The sequence below is a fragment of the Parasteatoda tepidariorum genome, chromosome 5, assembly GCF_043381705.1.
Source record: "Parasteatoda tepidariorum isolate YZ-2023 chromosome 5, CAS_Ptep_4.0, whole genome shotgun sequence".
NCBI classification, from domain to species: domain Eukaryota; kingdom Metazoa; phylum Arthropoda; class Arachnida; order Araneae; family Theridiidae; genus Parasteatoda; species Parasteatoda tepidariorum.
In genome coordinates, this window is record NC_092208.1 from 69,542,429 (window position 1) to 69,561,469 (window position 19,041).

The window sequence follows — 19,041 nt, forward strand, 5'->3', positions numbered from 1 at the left end:
AAGAAAAAAAAAGGGGGTATTACAATCATAAATTATTTTGCTCATCATAAGACGTCATATATTGTTGAACATTGTAATAATAGAAAACAAAAAAACAAAAAAATGCATGAAACTATATATAAAAAAAATAATAATAAAATAAATAAATAAATAAAAAATAAATAACAAAGGTAACATAAATTCATTTGGATTGGCACAAGACTGGTATAAAAAATCAAATGCTTCCTTTAAAGTGAAAAATAGAGATCTAAATCGTCAATGTTCATCACAAATTGAAATAAAGCACGCTTAAAAGAAGAATATATTTTGATGTTTTGCAACTGAAATGGTAATTTATTATATAATTTAGGTGCTAAGTAAAAAAACTGTTTTCGTGAAATTTCTTTTGTAAAGAAGGGAATCTCATACATTTCAGTTGGTCTCCTTTCAGACACATTAGTTTTTAATTTGCATATTAATTTATTGTTGTGTAAATAGAGTAAAATACGAAAAAATACATTATGGCGAAATGGTAATAGGTTAATTCTTGTATATATATTGGTAGTAGTTACACTTGAATTATTAATATTTAGAGAATTAATAATTTTGAAGCATTTATTCTGAACTGAGATTAAGGGAAGTAAATTAGTTTTATATTAGTTGATTCAAAACTTAACTAAAACGCAATACGTATAAATTGTAAGTAAATGTAAATAAATGTATTTATTAAATGGGCTGAGTCATTAAGCTATTCATTTCGCATCACGTTTATATAGAGCTTGTGCTTCTTAATTTTCTCCATCTTTCATCCCCAAAAATTCAGATAGTTTTTTTGTCTCGTTTAATTTTTTTTAATTCATGAAAGACAAGCAAAAGAAGTAAATATATAAATAAAACTGGAAAAATAAATAAAATTACAACGGATGTACTTTTATTGAACTTTGACAAAAGAGCTAAAAGCGTTAAAAAAGGAAGACCTTTTTATCCGTCCAGTGATTGGTCTTTACGAAATGCTCTGCGCCGTTTACGTCCAGCATAAAAGCTTCATTAAAAAATAAGGAGAAAAAAAAACGATAAATATATTATCTAAGCAGACCTTGAATGATGACAATCATGACGTAGAAAGAGGAGAAACCACTCTAAAGGATGATTGTAAATAAAGGTTAATTTACAGTTTGAATTAGCCTTGATTAAAAATAACCATGACTTAATGGCACATTGGGTTTTAGAAAGTTCTTGATCTTTTAGGTTAAGGATCTTAATTTACAATGAATTGCATATGGTTCAATAAATTACTTTTTTTCAAAATAGTAATAGTTATTAATTTTAAATTATATTGATTATTTTGTAAGGATGAAAAAAAAATTAGAGGATTTTTTCTAACGGATTTACAGTGTGAAAGAAGAAAAAAATGTTTCGAATCAATTTGTTTGTTTTATTATCATTTAGCTGTGTTATGTAATTATTGTTTTCTATATGATCATTTGACTTTAAAATATTTACAGTCAATGGCATAGATACATCAAATTTTTATCCAGATTTTGAGGCTATCAGGTAGCAATTACAATGAGACATAAAGTATAGAAGAATATAAAGATAATAAACCAAAAATACAGATGGGTGAATACAGAACAAAATCACTTTTATATTAACTCTAAGTATTGAAAGTAATTATTTTGGAAGATTTTACACAGCAAAACTGTTACTACGACAATTATTAAGATCACGCTTGAAGCTTTTGAAAAGGTTGTTACTTTTACCTATGCAAAATTTACATAAATTATAACAAGCGTAGGAAGTTTTAGCCCTGAGGAAGTTTAACCCCTTAATAATCGGTTAATTTTCGAGAAAACGGTCATAAAAGTGAATATTTTTTATATCACATATCACAAATACACGTATTTGATTAGTGCTGTCATCTATTTTAAAATAAGTTAACTATCTATAATTACCTTAAAAATATCATGGTACTGCCATCTGGTGTGCAAAATGAGAAATAAAATGTTTTTCCGGCATAAGAAATGAATTAGTTTTATTCTTATTGGCGCTTTACTACTGAACACTCCAGCCCAGAAATATCACGGGAGCAGAAAATAGAAACCTCACCCCATCATTTTCACGGGTGAGAAGGAAGGGGTTAAAGCTTCTCTCCTTTTATCACTCTAATTCTGAAGGAATTCTGATATAAAAACTGCAATTCTGTAGCATGATTTCAAAATTTGGGTATTAAAGCCATAAAAAGGTTATACACTTTTTCTCCTTGTTTTGTTCTTTCCGAATCTTGCATGGGTAAAAATGACACCTACTCAAAAAAGCATTATCAAAAAAGCATTATCAAAAAAGCATAAAGAAATGATTATTCAAATTACGCCAACAGTTTTGCGTTGTAAAACTTTCTAAAACATTTATTGCTGAAAGAAAGATTGTTTATAAGTAGTTAGAATAAAAATGTTCGTATTATTTTATTCACCCATTCGTCTTTCTTTATGTTATTTGTTAACATAAAAACTATTTTTGTCGTAATTTTTGCGTAAATACTAATTTTTCATGCTGCGAAGGAGGTTAAGGGTCTGCAATTTTAGAGCAGTCTTCATAGTTGTGGCAAATGATGTCAATATCGTGCGTCGTCCAACATGTAGTTGGCAATGTGGTCAACTTTGCAGAAACAAGATAGTTTCGTCTGCAACAATGTGTTCTTGAATCGATAAGAAAGAACTGCCAGGCATAATGGATTCATAAATAAATCTGTTGAAGGAGGTTAAGGGTCTGCAATTTTAGAGCAGTTTTCATAGTTGTGGCAAATGAGGTCAATATCGTGCGTCGTCCAACATGTAGGTGGCAATGTGGTCAACTTTGCAGAAACAAGATAGTTTCGTCTGCAACAAAGTGTTGTTGAATCGATAAGAAAGAACTACCAGGCATAATGGATTCATAAATAAATAAATAAATCTGCTGAATCCACTCATTATGCATGCTTATATGAATGCGTTAACATGACATTTGTACCAGCACAGGATAGTTACTTATAATAAAAAACAGAAGAAAATAAGAAATTTTTACCTACATTTATTAAAACTGAAGCTGGTTGTGGAGCTTCTATGTCATATTCTTCTTGTGGGACAATAAAATTTGCTCTGACTGGATCATTGGTTTTTGAATAGTCATACAAATCAAACCTTTTTTTAGACTTGATTTTATACAGTTTAACGCATATGTAAGAAATAATCCATTTCTGCCAATAAACATAATCNAAAATAATATACCGACCTACCCTACCGACCAAGCTATCCCGGCCTCTTATAAAAAGTATTAAACAGTATATAAAAAAATAATATAATTCATTCTCTTAATATTTATTCTAAATATTATACTCATTTTAAAAACTCATTCAGCAATAAATTACAACCGCAAAAACTATATATTTATATATATATATATATATATAGTTTTTAAAGTATATTAGTAAGGGTGTTAATAAAATATATATTAGTATTTTATTAGCCTTGAAGGATGGTACCAGAGGGGCATCTTACATTATTCTAGTTTGAATTTTTTCATAGTTTGTGAGCGTGCCTTTTCATATGAAAATTAGCATTTACACTTCTTAGTTCTGTATATTTTAGTTATGAATTTTTATCTTGTAAATTAAATTCATAATTGCTGCAAAATTGGAATAAAATTAAAATGTATTGCAATTATAATTATATTACAAAGAATATATAAATAACATTGAAAAAGAAAACATCTTCAGCAGAAATCAAACTCTTTCGCTTTTAATTTTATATAACATGAAAATTGGGTTTATTTAGTTTAAAATTAAACACCTCCTCTTCTTTACAGAGTTTAATGTAGTGCGAAAAAATGCAACATAGTAAATAACTTATGATCTAATGTTTGCATCTTCGAGTACTAAGATTCAGTTTTAATGGTTCACGTGGTTGGCGTCAAATATGCTAATTAATAAGTACAGACCACATTTTAAGCTACGTAATCAGACACAAAATTGTACCTTCTTCTCTGATTAAACATATTTTTTAATTCAACTGATTTGGTTTTCTGATCCTCAAAATATAGAAATCATTCGTAATTTAGGACATTTGCCTTCAATAGTTTGGTTAGGAGAGCAAACAAAAGTTCGAACCCATTAGTGTTAATTTTACTTTTTTGCATATTTCGCTAAGTCTAGAGAAAGTTTAGAGCAAAATAAAAAAAAAAAATCTAAATTTGTAATTCTTTTAAAACTTCTTAATTTTTTTTAAAAATTCGATTTTTAAGGGACTACACGATTGATTTTCTTCAAAGTTTGTATTTCACGTCATAAAATTATATACTTTAGAACGATACAAAATTTTGTATACAATACAATTTAAAATTTTTTATACTACTATTAAACAAAATAATATTAAATAAGTAATGTTTGCTTGGAATCATCTTTGGACAAATGCATTTTATAGTTATGCGTGAAATGATTCAATTTGTTCGAAAAGTTTTCAAGATATAGCTAAATGCAGAAAAAGTAAAATAAAGCTTAAGTGGTACAAACTTTCGAACACGCATCGTTTCATTTGCAAAGTAATGATGAGTAAGAATTCTATCTCTAAGAATTGAGTATAAAGCTTTTCTTTAATTAATCCAATAAACATTGCAATAAAAAAGTAAAGTATTAAACTTAAATTGAAAATTACTTTAATATTTAAAAATTATCTTAAAGATACCCCAAAATTGAATATTTTAATTATTGAGTATCATTAAGAAGCAAGAGAAATTCCTAACTCAAGATAAGATTATATCTGAATTATACTGAAAAAATTTGCAAATTTATTGCAGTGCTTTGCTTACAAAATTTGTTGTTTATTTCTTGTTTACATTCTCAGGAAACGCGAAATATCTCTACAATGAAAAATAAAAGAGGACGTAACTTGTTTAAACTCACTTGACAAACATTTTATAAAACGCAATCTGAAGAAACTGATCATAACATAAGCGAAAGGAACAACATGTTCAACAAAAAGCGGATAACTAAAAAATAAGGAATGTTAAACTCCGGATGCATTGTAATGACGGATATGTAACCTCCAAGCATTTCTCTTTTCGGAAATTGATAAAACAACTTAGTCAGCTTTAAGGTCACAAAACTTTCTTAATCCAGACAATGAACTTAAAAATAGATTATTCAACTTCATATGAGAATTGTTAAATTTTTGCACTCTTTAACAATCGTTTTCATACTAAGGCTTTTTTGATTTCAAAAGAAGCATTTTCATTTAAAACAAAACTATAAAGGTTAACGGTTTTTTTTCTTCGTTTTTTTTGTAAACTTAATTACGTTTCTTCAGTGTATTGCAGTAAATTTATTTGTAACATCATCGTAAATATAAGTTCATGACACCTGGGGATCTTGTATACCCCGATGTATAGTAACATTAATCATTGGAGGATTACAAAAATTCCAATCTTTTTTACTCCAGCTCTATGTTTTGTGAGCCATTAAATGGAAAGCAGAATAAGTTTTTTGCTTACTTGAAACATCATAGTGCAGTAATTATTTTCTATTTAATACTTCTTATAAATAAATAAAGGGGTTTGAAATATGCCATACAACTTATAATGTATAAATACTAATGCGAGCAAAAATTGCATAGCATACCAGCATGAAGTCCAGAGATGTGCTTGCTCCACTTGGTAAAAAAAAGATTATTTAATGATAACGAAATTTAAGTCATTTTTGGTTAAGTATTTTTCATTTTAAGTAATTTTTCCACTACTAAATATCGAAAATTCACACTATCATATGAAATACAACTTTATTATATTTCTTTCTTTCTAATTTCTTTCTTTCTTAGAAAATATTTCTTTCTAAACGTGATCACCCTATTCTACAAGTTTTACTGCTCAATTCACTACAAATTTTTTAAAAAATTTTACTGAAAGTGGAGCAGTTGGCATTCCTGTGATTCGAGTGTGTATTCTAGTGTGTATTATTAATTTTGAACCCAGCCCAGAAGACAAGAGAACTATTGGATTAAGCATAGGGACAAACTAGCCTTTGTGGAGGATTTTTGATGGAACTAACCAGCATTTGCTTTATATAGAGAGAACACAAAGACCCTCCATGATTAGTTCGATAACTAGGGGATTGTAACCCATGATTCGTCTACCACTCATGATATTTCACGTCAAAACTGCGGCTGGTAGGAGCTGGAGTTGAATTCGTATAATCGACCACCTCTGGGATACGAATCCAGGTTAACTCATTGAGAGGTGAACACTCTATCCCTTGAGCTATTGTGGCTCGGACGTGTTATTCAGAAATATCTTTTTTTTCTCCTAATAATGCTTAGAATTTTAGGTCTTCATAAAAAAATTTTACATTTTGCTATAATTTTGAAAGTTAGCTATAATATTTTAAGTGCCGTGGCGACATATAATTTGTAGACTACTGATAATAATGCTTTCATTCAGCTTTTTGGACAAGGTTTAAACTACAGTTACATGGATAGTTACATTTTGCTATAATTTTGTTTGCTATATTAATAGTTACATTTTGATTAAAATCTACAAAAAATGAAAAAGCAGAAAGCAATGCATTTATTTAAATGCTTTTTTTGTATCTGAATGTCATAGTTTGTATTATCGTCTGAACTTGCTAGTAACTTAGCACCAACTTAATTACTCAAGAATTATCGTAATTAATTAAATCCACCGTTTTTAGCCCAGGTATATACAAAAAAAACAAAAAAAACATTAACATCATAAAAAGTAAACTGTCCCCCCTACCGCTCCTTCCAGGTTATAATAAAAAGAAAAATAATAATAAGAGACAATAAGGAGATAAATAATAAGAGATGATAAAGGAAAAATGCGTAGAGATAATTTTATCTCTTATCATTTTTTTAAAACTATGCAATGGCATTGAGAAGCTGTAACTAAGGAACATAGTATTCGTAGAAAAACCTAAATCCACATTAAATTGTCACTACAAATTTAGATTTATGGATGCAATTTAAAATGTTGAAGATTTTATGAATAAATGTTCAGACAAAATTAAATGTAATCAACGAGAGACGAAACATTAGATAAGTGATTTAGTCAGGAAAGATGATTTCAATTAAATACAGAGAGTAACAAATTGAAAGGAGAAAAAAAATATTTTTATCAAGCAAGTAAACGTCTTTCTATGAGTCAATAGTTTGATGTTAGTCGTAATGAATGAAAGTAAATTAAGATAAAATAGAAAATAGTGATTGCAAATTTCTGATTTGTGATACTTAGGTAGTAATTATTGCACATTCCTGATTTTTGAGATTTTGCTAAAATCATTGTTTTTTCTTGATGATTGAGTTAATATTTTGTTTTAAAAAAATTAGTTTGCATACATCAGGGGGAGAGTGAGGGAGGGACTGACGGGCCACAACAGCCAAAAAGAACCGCCAATCGTAGATAAAGAACACTGGGATTTTAAAATGGTTTTTTATAATTTTAAGTATGGAATTGAATTTGCCATGATGAAAATAACATTTTGTTATTTAGCTCAAGTACCATTGAATAAGGGAATGACAACACTATGCTAATTGTGTATTACTTTCTAATTGTGCATTATATACAATTTTTTCACATTGTGCATAATATACAATTTTATACATTATACATAATACACGTTTATGCGCTACGTAAGGACATTGTGGTAACCACTGTTGTTATTATGGTCGTTTTAACTACTTAGAAGTGATTAACTGCAATTACAGTTCTAGTTATATATGCTGTTACCACAGTTGCCTTTTGTGTTCATAAATTATACACAGTGCCTAGCATTGTCTATGGCACTTTAGTGTGTTTTCCAAAGAATAACATATGATATGTGAACTAATTTAATTTCAAAGTTTTAGGTCATTAAATTAAAATGTGTTTTCTTCTTTAATTTTCGAAAAAATTAAGAATATTTCATTGGAATAAAAAAAACTAAGAATATATATGGTAAATAATATAAGAAAAAAAAAGCAGAGAATATTTTTTTTCACATTAGAACCAATTCCGTAACAATTCTATTTATAAAAAAATTAAAATTTCGATTTGGAATTTTGTAAACATATGACTTTTTAACCTTTTGATGCAGATAGGACACCGGTGACCCTTTTATATATTTTTTTCTGAAGCTCTAGCTACAAGCAAAAATATATTTTGCTTTTTTTAATTATAAAAACAGTCTATAGTTACTAAAAGAATTTTCTTAAATTATAAGAACTATATTTGTACGACGATATAAAATCCAAAAAAAAATTTTTTTTGAACGATTATTTTTTCATTCATATTCAATGATATATCAATAATCCATTTTGTAAATTTAAGAAATTTTATCGATGGATTACTGTTTCCCTCAGACCTAAATAAGTGCAATTTTGAAAAATTATTGTTTGGAAGTAAGCCGTGTGCGGAAAGCTTTACTTTTAATGGAGAAAAAGGCACCAGTGTGTCTTGCTGTATTTCACACAACCATAAATTATTAAAATTCTAAATATAATATTTTTCACTTATTTTAACCTAAACTAATATTAAATTATGAAAAAAGTATGAAATATATATAATGAAAATTATGCGTCAAGGAGTTTAAATAAATTGCACCCAGTAAAAAATCTTATTTACTCAAAGAAAATTTCACGCAAAAAATACTTTATAATATTTATTTATTATTTTTTTAATATTTAATGTACAAGTTCTAATATTATATTGGCGGCTTTTGTCTCCGCCAATTCGCTACAATACTTCTCCAAAACCGGGCAAGCATACACCTACACGCCCACTGTCATAAATGCAAAAAAAATTTATTGCCCTTTCTCTTCAAATAGAATAATTCATAATATCTTAAAAACAAGAATTCAATATATTCTATATAAATTCATACATTACCTGTATTCTTTAAAAATACTAATGCGGTAACTATAATTACAAGAAGAATCCAAATTATATCCATTTTAAATAGTTTCTTTAATAGATTCCCGGTCAAGATACGTAAACAAACATTTCTTCCAGATAAATGAACTACAGCTGAACTAAAAGCGTTGGAAGAAAAATAACTCTGCTCAACTCTAGATCAGATAAATTCTTCTAAATCTGTTTTTTTTCTTTTCTGGTAACTGCTTATCATCATTTTTAACAAAGTTAGATTGATAGAAGATATTTATAAATTACGATGACAAGAGCCGGAGTTTTTAGAATTGACTTTATCACACTCAAACCAACGGCGCTTCAGAACAGTACTTTATGAAATAAGAATTTTTCACACAGCTGAAATAACACAAAGGCATAATAAATATCGAATAAAGTTGTCTCATTATTTCGTGTAGTCATACTTTCACAGAATAATTTTCATAACATTTGTAAATGTGAATTCGCCGTCATAATTCTGACATATATTGCTGCAAATGCTTGTTTGAGCGATACAATGGAGAGACTCTAATCTGCCCTTGACTCAGTGCGCGGATAAGAAGGAAATTGTATTTAATTCATCTGAAGTTGCTGTTGCGAAAAATTATTCATATTATTAAAGAAGGAAAATTACAATTTGTCATTTGTATTTTCTACAATGGTTCTAGTTTTTAAAATTGTTGTCCGATTAAAAAATATTAAAACGAGTAATTTGGAAGTTATATTTAGATTTTTTTTAAATCTTATTTTTAATTGCCCAATTTATTTTGAATCATCTTGAAAATCTTAAGCNAAAAAAAACGTGGAAAATATCATTGACACCGGATCTTAGAACCTTCGTTGAACCGATCCAATTTTTGAGTTTACGTCTACCAATATTCAACTCCGTAGCTTTGCAATTTTAACTAAACTTTATTGATGGAACTAACCCGCATTTGCTTTACATGCAGTAGAAAACCACGAAACCCTCCCTATAGTTAGCCTGACGGCAAAGGGAGTCTAACGTCTACCATTGAGGATATTTTATGTCTGCACTGGTGCCAGTAGGTTACAGAATTCGTTTCAATCAGTAATCGCTGGGATTCGAACCCGGTTCAACTCATTGAGAGGCAAGCGCTCTATCTCCTAAGCCACTACGACATATAATCAGGAGTTAAACAAAATTGTGGAAACATTTCCTTACTAAATCTAAACAATCTTTATTTTAGGAGCAAAGAAAGTTTTGGAAGATTTTACATGGAAATTGAAAGATCATATGCACAAATTGAATGATCGTATGAACAAATTGAAAGTCATGTTTAAAGCTTTTAGAAATGGGAATATGTTTCTCTCAAGCAAAGTTTATATCGATCATATGAGCGCAAGAAGTTAAAAGCTTTTTTTCTATTTTAAGTAACCTATAATTATAAAACCATTCTAATGTAAATTTTCAAGCTATAGTTTCTTAGGAAATTTAATAATATATTCCTAAGCAGAAATTTTTAAAACTCAATCGAGCGAATATAAAGTGCCCTCATTTCTCTGCTACGTAGGGAGTAGCAGAGAACCACAAGAAGAAATTTTCCTATAAAGGGTAGCAAGTTAGCACCCTTGTAAATGCTTCAAAATGTGTGCCCTAATGTAATTATTAATATTTTAATATAAAATTATTGAATTGTGATATTTTGAAATTTTAGAGTGTAGTTATTATTAAAAACTTATAAAAACTCGTTTAAGTATTAATGCCGTGAAAATTTTTCGCACAAATATTTTTCATCACTATAAAATGTTGCGTAGCAAAAACTAAAGTTCCGAAAATATACATTGTAAGAAATTGATCCTCAAAATTCACGAAATATTCTTCGTTTTTTACGAAACCGTTTGTTGGTAAATGCTCCAAACAAACATTTCGTTAAAATGATGAAAAAATTATCGTCATTTCTTCGAGAAAACGAATTTTGTCAATAGCAACGAAATATTTCGTCCTTCTATTTTCTTCCCCAAAAAAATAAAAATAGAATCTCGAATCGTCCAATGTGTCTAACTTTTCTAATAATCACTTTATTGTGGACACCTTATAACTGGGTAAATGTCACCCTAATAACAATTAGAACAGAGAGATAAATTAGACCAATACCCGAAGCGGGATTTGAAGCCGGGATATTCCTGAGTGGGTCAACTGTTTGACCACCATACAGGACGATCCACTTTTTCGGCTTTTTATTTCTGATGGTCTAGTCTCCATCATAGTTTCGTCATTATAGCTAACAATCTCCCGAAATGCACTACGATGAGGTTTCGAGTTGAGAAAACATTTCCGTCATACATTTGAGAGATCTCATTTCATCACAAATCACATGATTTTATGACGAAATAATTCACAAAATTGATGAAACATAGCTCCAGGATTGCTAAATCATCAAAAGTTAGAGTTTAATTTCTGAGAGTGTATTATTTCCGAAAGCGCAGTTTTCTTAAAATATTCTATTTTAACAACAACAAAATTTTTATGTTTCATTAATCTTCTTATTGCGTAAAAATACAAATATATTTTCTAAATTTAACGGGAACTCTCAAATCTAGGACATTTCTGTCATACATTTGAGATTTCCCATTTCGTCACAAATAGCGTGATTTAGGGACGAAATAAATTTCAAACTTGACGAAACATAGCTCAAGGATTGCTAAATCATCAAAAGTTTGAGTTTCATTTCTGAGAGAGTATTATTTCCGAAAGCGCAGTTCTCTTAAAATATTCTATTTTAACAACAACAAAATTTATATTTTCATTAATCATCTTATTGTATAAAAATACAAATATATTTTCACGACTCGCGATACAATCTAAACCTTGAGAAAGTCGCGTTTTTATTCTATAGATTTTCGATTTGAAAAAACTGGCAGTCACGCTTTTCTATTGTTTGTTTGTTGCGACGGTAAATTATCTGTTTGAAAATACTCATCACTGATTCAGATAGAATATTTACAAAATAAATATAATTTGCAATAAATTCGACAGACTCTTATGCATTTATTTAATACCTATACTCACGCAGGTTGAATAGATTTAAAAGCTGTTGTTGACAAAAGCAAATAAAATTTACGTTTAAAGACGATTCTAAAGAAAATAATTGATACGAAATCTAGTATTGTCAAAACAGTTTGAATATGTGCTGTACATAAAAGGAAATTACTACCTACTATAAAACTTCGAATAAAGTAGAATTTCGCATGTTTTAATGTACTTCTCATGCAAAATCCTCCTATATTTTTTGGGGGCAATTTTAAATTGAAACAAGAACTTTTTTACAAAAACATTACAGTCTGTTTAAAATACAAGAATTCCAAATTCAATGTAATATGTTCAGCTTTTGTAATATACATTATTTTGTGTGGTAATCTTTTTTTTAGATAATTTTTCTTCAGGCATTTTAAGATTTGTAACTAAAAGAGATTTTACTTTAATTACATATTAAATACAAAACCAATATTTAAATTAACATAATTTAAACTTTAAGTAACACATATTTTTATGCAATACAATGTATGTTATTTTTGACTGAAACATTTATTGTTAAAATTAATAAGAGCATAAAATGAATATTTAAAGCAGCAACTTCTTTAAGAAATCTATATCAATTTTCTTATTATGATGACATTTTTAAAAGATTTAATTTTATAGGAAAATGTCGATGTGAAACTTCAAAACAAAATTGCAATGACTTAATATTTGATGTATAATTTCAGAAATATTCTTGGAAAACATTGTACAAGAATAATGTTGTAAAAAATGAAAGAAACATTGTAATGTAGAATGTATTAAGTCAATTTTCCTTGTAGAATTAAAGGGAAAATGTTTTATTCAATATATGTGTTGTCTGTCCTGTTTTAGTTCTTTTGCTAAATTTGTTTTGTAAACTATTTAATTTCCTGCTACTGCAACTTTTTCCATAACTTCTATCTCATCTGTAGCGCCTAAACTGCCTTTCTTATAACAGTTATTATGGAAGATTCTCGAGTTTTGAAATTGCATTGTTTAGCTGATTCTGACATTTACTTATAGCAACTGCAATATTTTATTAGAAATACAGCAGTGACTTGCTACTTCATATGTAGCACCTAGAATGTTTTTTTTAAAAATTACCATGACCACAAAAACTGAATTTCCAAACCCCATTGATACGACAGTCTTGATATGTGATTTTTTATTCATGCCAATTGCAACTGGCTGTCGCACACACAATAACTATCTCATTTATTTATTGCTCCAAAACTGTATTTGAACAATTATTATAAAGTGAAACATAAGTCTCTGAATCATATTATTGTGGTAATCCGGATATTGACTTTCTAGCACATATTGTTGTGGCGGAGCTGACATTTTCATTTTGCAACTTACTGCCACACCCGCAGTAACTAAATACCTCATCCCTAAAACCGAAACTGCCTTTGTTTTAGTGATTATCATGACATCAAAAACTAAATTTCTAAATCACATTGTAGTGGCAATCTAGACTTTTACTCTCTAACGCATATTGTTGTGGTGGTGCTAACATTTACTTTTGCAACTTACTGCCACACTTGCAGTAACTAAATACATCATCCCTAAATTCCAAACTGCTTTTGTGTTAGCGATTATCATGACATCAAAAAATAAATTTCCAAATCACATTGTTGTGGCAGTTTTGACTTTTAAAAATTTTTTGGAAGTGAAAGAAACTCCAGGAAAGGAAATAAAAATATCCGGAGGAGTTGATGGGAGACTGTTAAATGTTCTATCTCAAGCTCTTAGGTTCCAATACACAGTTCTCAAGACTCCAGATAATGAATGGGGTCGATTCATAAATGGACAATGGTCAGGAATAATTGGCATGGTAAACAGAAGTGAAGCAGACATAGCGATTGGACTATTAAGTTACAATAAGGAACGTGAATCAGCTGTTGATTTTACTGAACCATACACAGCTAATGAAATTACATTTATTACAGCCCCTCCAAGAATGCGAAGTAGGACATCAGCTTTTGTGCAACCGTTTGATTATATTACGTGGTCATGTGTTATCAGTTGCATTATCATAGTACCACTGGTGTTCTATTTCATAGCCAAGAGAAGATACAACTTTCTCAGAATATTTATCGGCATTTATGGTAGTATATGTCACCAAAATATCAGCCCATCGTTTATGGGGAAAAACTTCTTTACAGTTCTGTGGCTATGGACTGCGTTTATGATATCAGTGAGCTATACAAATGTTTTACTTGCTTTTTTGACTGTGCCGACCCGAGATAAGGCAATTACAAGCTTCGAGGAAATGAAGGAAGCCATTTACAAGGAAAAATATAAAATAATGGTTACAAGGGGAACTACCGCGATTCCTACATTCCTGATGAGTGGAAAAAAGAACTTAATTTACATTGCTCAAATGATAGAAAGCAATAACTGGTATGTATCTATGGAGGATTATTTAAACGAAAATAAGTTTGACGGATCAACAGCGTTTCTTGGGGCAAGGTCTGTATTTTATTTTAAGTATGGCAAAGAACCTTTCACTACCAAATACGTTCCACAAGAATCTGGATTTTCTGTTCCTTGTGGCATTGCAGTAAGGCGAGGATTTTGCTGTAAAGATATGCTGGACATCAGCATAACAAGAATAAAGCGTACTGGCATTTTCCAAAAAATTGTAAATGATCAGTTGTTTAGAAATTGGCTTTATGAAGTTGAAAAACCTCTGCCCAAATCATCAGAACATAAACTTTCGTTGAGCGACTTGTTAGGAGTTTTCATATTGTTGTTGTGTGGTATTATTGCTTCTATATTTGTCCTCATTATGGAAATTTTTCATAATTTAAGTTTAGATCTTAAATATAGATTTCAAGTATAAGCATAGATTAAAAACTTGTCTAGATTCTCCTACACTAAATACTTTCATTCACTTCACTTTCATATATCCAACGGATATATTTCATATATCCAATTAAATATATGTTATATTTAGTAACCACATTTTTTTGTGATTGTTGGTTTTATGTAAAATATTGTATCGTACGGGGATCCCATGGTCTAGAAAATCCCCCCCTCTTATAAGACTTGGTATCTTGACCAAATAACGGATATCCAAAATAGCGATATAAAGGTGAAGTGTATAAAAAGACATTGCAGATCGTTTTGATTGTTTGATTCGTTTGCAACTCAGCATATACATATTTATACAGCTAGCCATGAAATCATTTTACTTAAATGAATGTACAAACAAAGAATAAAATCTTTCAATGTCTTTATTAAGTTTAAATTATAATTTGACATAATTTGGAATTAAAATATTTGTGCATAGAACATAAAATGTATATTGACACTCTTACAAAAGTCTTTTATACATTTAAAAAATTGAGCATAAAAATAGTTTATCACCTCCTTAATAATGGTTTATCACTTCTTCATTCTTAAAATATTATTATATAAATTCCTTTTCAAGCTCAGAATTCTTTTTCGGTTCCATTTTCTGTAATATACCTCGATTTCCATCCAGAAGTACATAATCACCTACAAAGAAATTACTTAGTTCAAATATATATACTGCTGGCTCTCTTAAATTTGACGATGGGTAATTTGGATAATACACGAAAATTTTTGACTCTCTTAAATTCGAAGATGGGTAATTTGAATTATACAAGAAATTTTTTTGACTCTCTTAAACTCGATGATGGGTAATTTGGATTATTTATGATAGTTTGTTGAATCTCTTAAACTCGACGATGGGTAATTTGGATTATGCCTGAAAATTTGTTGACCCTCTTAAATTCGATGTGGTAAAATTTATTTATTCCATTTTACTCATTCCATTTTAGTCTACTTTCTTTAAGTTAAACATGTTTAGTAATGTTCACTTTTTTCACAGTTCTTCTTTATAACTATAAGCAAAAGTGCTAACTGTTGCACATTTTGGACAAAATATTATATTTATAAAGTTATGCTTTCTTTATAAATATAACTATATTAAAAAGTTATGTTTATAAATTTATAGTAAAAGTTATGCTTTCTATTTAATTTTAGGATTTAAACATTTAATTTAAAAAGATTTTGACCACCACTACATGTATGTGTGTCTAAGATAATCGTACGATGGGGTGTTTGAGATCCTGCAAAATTAAAATTAAGTTTTAACTCATAGTTGTAAATTTATTTTCATTTTAATACGACTAGAGAAAAATCCTCACCGAAAAATTATAAGTTAGTAGGTATATAATATGATAGCAAATATACTTCCTAACTTATCTGCTACAAGGAGAATTCACATATCTGTATCTACTACTAATAAAGGAAATTTAAGGAACAAATTTATAGGAAAAACGATACCATTGATAAGGAAACTAGTAGCTAATTCAAACAAATAAATAAAATAGAAATATCTCTATATGCTAGCTACTACACGTCATTGTAAAGGCACTGTCTTCCTTTTTCAGGATGAAAATTCGATCTCCGTTCTTAGCATCAGTTATGAAGAAAATTACATTTCTTTAAAAATAGACAACTTTCTCAAAATTATCAAAATTTTAGTTTAAAATGTTTGTTTTTCAAATTTTAATTTTGCCACGCACCAAATTTGTTATTTGACACAAACTCATTATATTTTTGATTAACTTTTTATTATTTAACCTACCTGTCTGAAAATATTTTGTTGCTCCATGAAGTCCAGCTATACAAGGAATTCCATACTCTCGACTAACAACAGCACCTAGTTTTAATTAAAAATTACTATTATTACTTGACATTTTTAATTTAAATACATTGAGAACTTAACATGATAAGTATTATGGAAATCCCTTACAACGACGTTGAACAAATTTTTCGTTGAATTTATATACGTACTTTATCTGACCTAATTCGGGTGTGGAGATTTCAAATATGAAATCAAGTTCAGAAAGCTATATATTTCATTCAAAATCATATAATTTTAGTTTAGTTTTTGTCTGAATGTACACAATTATAAAGAAAGTTCAGGGATGCATACGCACATTTACATTTGCATGCTCTTTTGAAAAAACACTTAGGACAAAATATATTTGACCTTAAAGAATCGCATCATAAACCGAAATGTATAATCGTCTTCTTACTACTACTCCCTACTCAGCTGAGAAGTGGGGACATTTAGTATTCAATGTAGTAAATTTTTGAAAATCCTGGTTAGATAGTACAAATAGTATAGTTACGCCGCACTAGAGCTGCACAATGGGCAATTGGCGACGATTTGGGAAGCTTCCCTAAGGAGGATCCGAAGACATGCCATTGCAATTTTGTTCCCGAGGACCTGTCCGCGAAGTCGAGCACTTTAAGAACAGTTTAGCGAAGTATAACAGTTTAACGAGGACTAATACCTCACACCATCGGTCCCTTACCAGGCTGATCAAAGCGCTCACTCACTCGTACACTGACCGCAGCTAGCGATACTTGACTTCAGTGGGGACCACGTGTTAATGATCAGTCCACAAGGGGACAAATCCTGGTTGGGAATATATTTTTAAATTGTATAAAAACTGTAGCTGTTAAACGGAAACTGATTGCAGATTTGAAATCAGCGTCGCGAAAATGTTTAAGATCCGTTCAAGAATCCCATGGAAAAGTACCCTTACAATACCCTCTGCTTTCAATCATTTCGACATCACCTAAATTTCTAAAAGTACTTTTCAGATGGTGCCTTGCGCCTAGCACTTTTTAACTGTAACCGTTAAACCTTGCAGAATTCGAATATCCGGACTGAATCATATTGGATTGCTGATCCAACTTGAAGCATGTGAGCAGTCTTAAAATTGGCTTTCCTTTTCTGCATGATCAGGAAGCATAATTTCTTTCCTAACATTTTAATTTTCCATGTTTTATTTAGACTAGCATTAATGCAGTCTAAATAATTCAGATAAGGTAATTACTTTCATAAATATTTCGAAACAGTTTTAATGATAGAGAGAGCGGAGAGGGCTGCCACCTTTCTGGATTCTTCTGCCACGATGTTTTCTTGAACATTCCAGTTACCTCCCGAAAATAATCTTGAAATTAAAGAAGAAGCGATTCAAAATAAATTTGGTCCCTATCTAGCCTTCTGCTGTGTTAATTTATGACTATACATCCTATAAGCTATCGACTTATGATACAACCCCTCATCTTCCTTTGGGGAGGTAACTTTTAAAATATTCAAGTTATTCGTCCATTCTAAAGCCCAGATAGTTCCTCAGCAGCAATATGGCATATATAATACGAAATTATAGTTTTGCTTCAAGTGTAAGCCCCTTAAACTGTAACTTTTTTTAATTTTCCTTGGTGAAAGAGCTTCGAAAAACTATGTTAAGCAACGACAGCAACAGGACATTCCCAATGATTCACCAGACTTTTAACGTCTGTAGAATACAAGAATAACTGATTGCCTTAATTTAATTGGATTCTTTCCCCCCCATTATTATTAGATAGGCATGCCTGCTTTTTTATTAATGATGCTAAAGATTTTTACTGTTGATTACCATTTTAAATGTTAAAAAAAAACTTTTTTTATTATTCTAATCCAAATATAAATGTTTAAATTGAAATTTTATGTTCGTCATAGTTTCTTGTTCAATCAATCAATATATACAATATTAATTTAATGAAAACATTCTTCTTCTTCAGCACGTCAACTCCTTACTGTCCTTGGCTACCTCAACCACACGTAGCCTCCAACGCCTTCCGTCCGTGGTGACTTTTTTCCAGTTGTTTATCTTTAATACTTTTAGATCTTTAGCAGTGTCATCCAGCCAGCTAGTTGGAGGTCCTCCTCTAGCCCGAGAACCCGAAGGATTTTTAAAGGTGGCAATTCGGACTGCATTATTTTCTGGACCTCTCCAGATATCCTTAATCTATTGCTTGGGATGACCTGCACTATCTGTGGCTGTCCATCGAGCCTATATAATTCAAAGTTGCATCTGATTCGCCAACTGCCTCTTTCCTGTACTGGGCTAAAAGTATTTCTATTAAGGATTTTCCTTTCAAAAATACAAAGAGTACGCTGAGTGTTTGCGTTTAGTGTCCATGTTTCACTGCCATAAAGCAATACAGGTAGAATAAGAGTCTTATAAATTTTAATTTTTCGACTGATTAGGCTTGATCTTAATTTGTGTTCCTAGTCCAAAAAAGCA

The 19,041-nt window shown here is 29.8% G+C and overlaps 3 protein-coding genes across 7 annotated transcripts in view; 1 reads left to right on the forward strand and 2 right to left on the reverse strand.

The window, feature by feature from the left end:
• The window catches only part of LOC107451618 (rifampicin phosphotransferase), a 126,479-nt gene extending 117,050 nt beyond the window's left edge, over window positions 1-9,429 (reverse strand). For 2 of the 5 annotated variants that reach the window (XM_071180578.1, XM_071180577.1), the window contains exon 1: window positions 8,884-9,065. In XM_071180578.1, coding sequence (XP_071036679.1) covers window positions 8,884-8,947 — 64 coding nt within the window. In that variant the 5' untranslated portion in view covers window positions 8,948-9,065. Of the gene's footprint in view, window positions 1-3,043; window positions 3,229-8,883 lie in introns of all 5 variants that reach the window. The other 3 variants (XM_071180579.1, XM_071180576.1, XM_071180580.1) reach the window with 3 other exon arrangements.
• Window positions 9,430-13,520: 4,091 nt separating this feature from the next.
• Window positions 13,521-14,765, forward strand: LOC107451626 (glutamate [NMDA] receptor subunit 1-like). Its single transcript, XM_016067786.2, has one exon. The coding sequence runs from the start codon at window positions 13,521-13,523 to the stop codon at window positions 14,763-14,765; it is 1,245 nt and encodes a 414-aa protein (XP_015923272.2).
• Window positions 14,766-15,141: 376 nt separating this feature from the next.
• Window positions 15,142-19,041, reverse strand: part of LOC107451670 (rifampicin phosphotransferase) — a gene marked incomplete in the record, with an annotated part of 78,821 nt that continues 74,921 nt past the window's right edge. Inside the window, 2 exon segments of the mRNA XM_071180556.1 lie at window positions 15,142-15,424; window positions 16,542-16,616. Coding sequence (XP_071036657.1) covers window positions 15,336-15,424; window positions 16,542-16,616 — 164 coding nt within the window.

What these genes read in the sequence shown, in the direction of transcription:
- LOC107451626 (XM_016067786.2), top strand. Translation starts at nt 13,521, where the DNA reads ATGACATCAAAAAATAAATTTCCAAATCACATTGTTGTGGCAGTTTTG.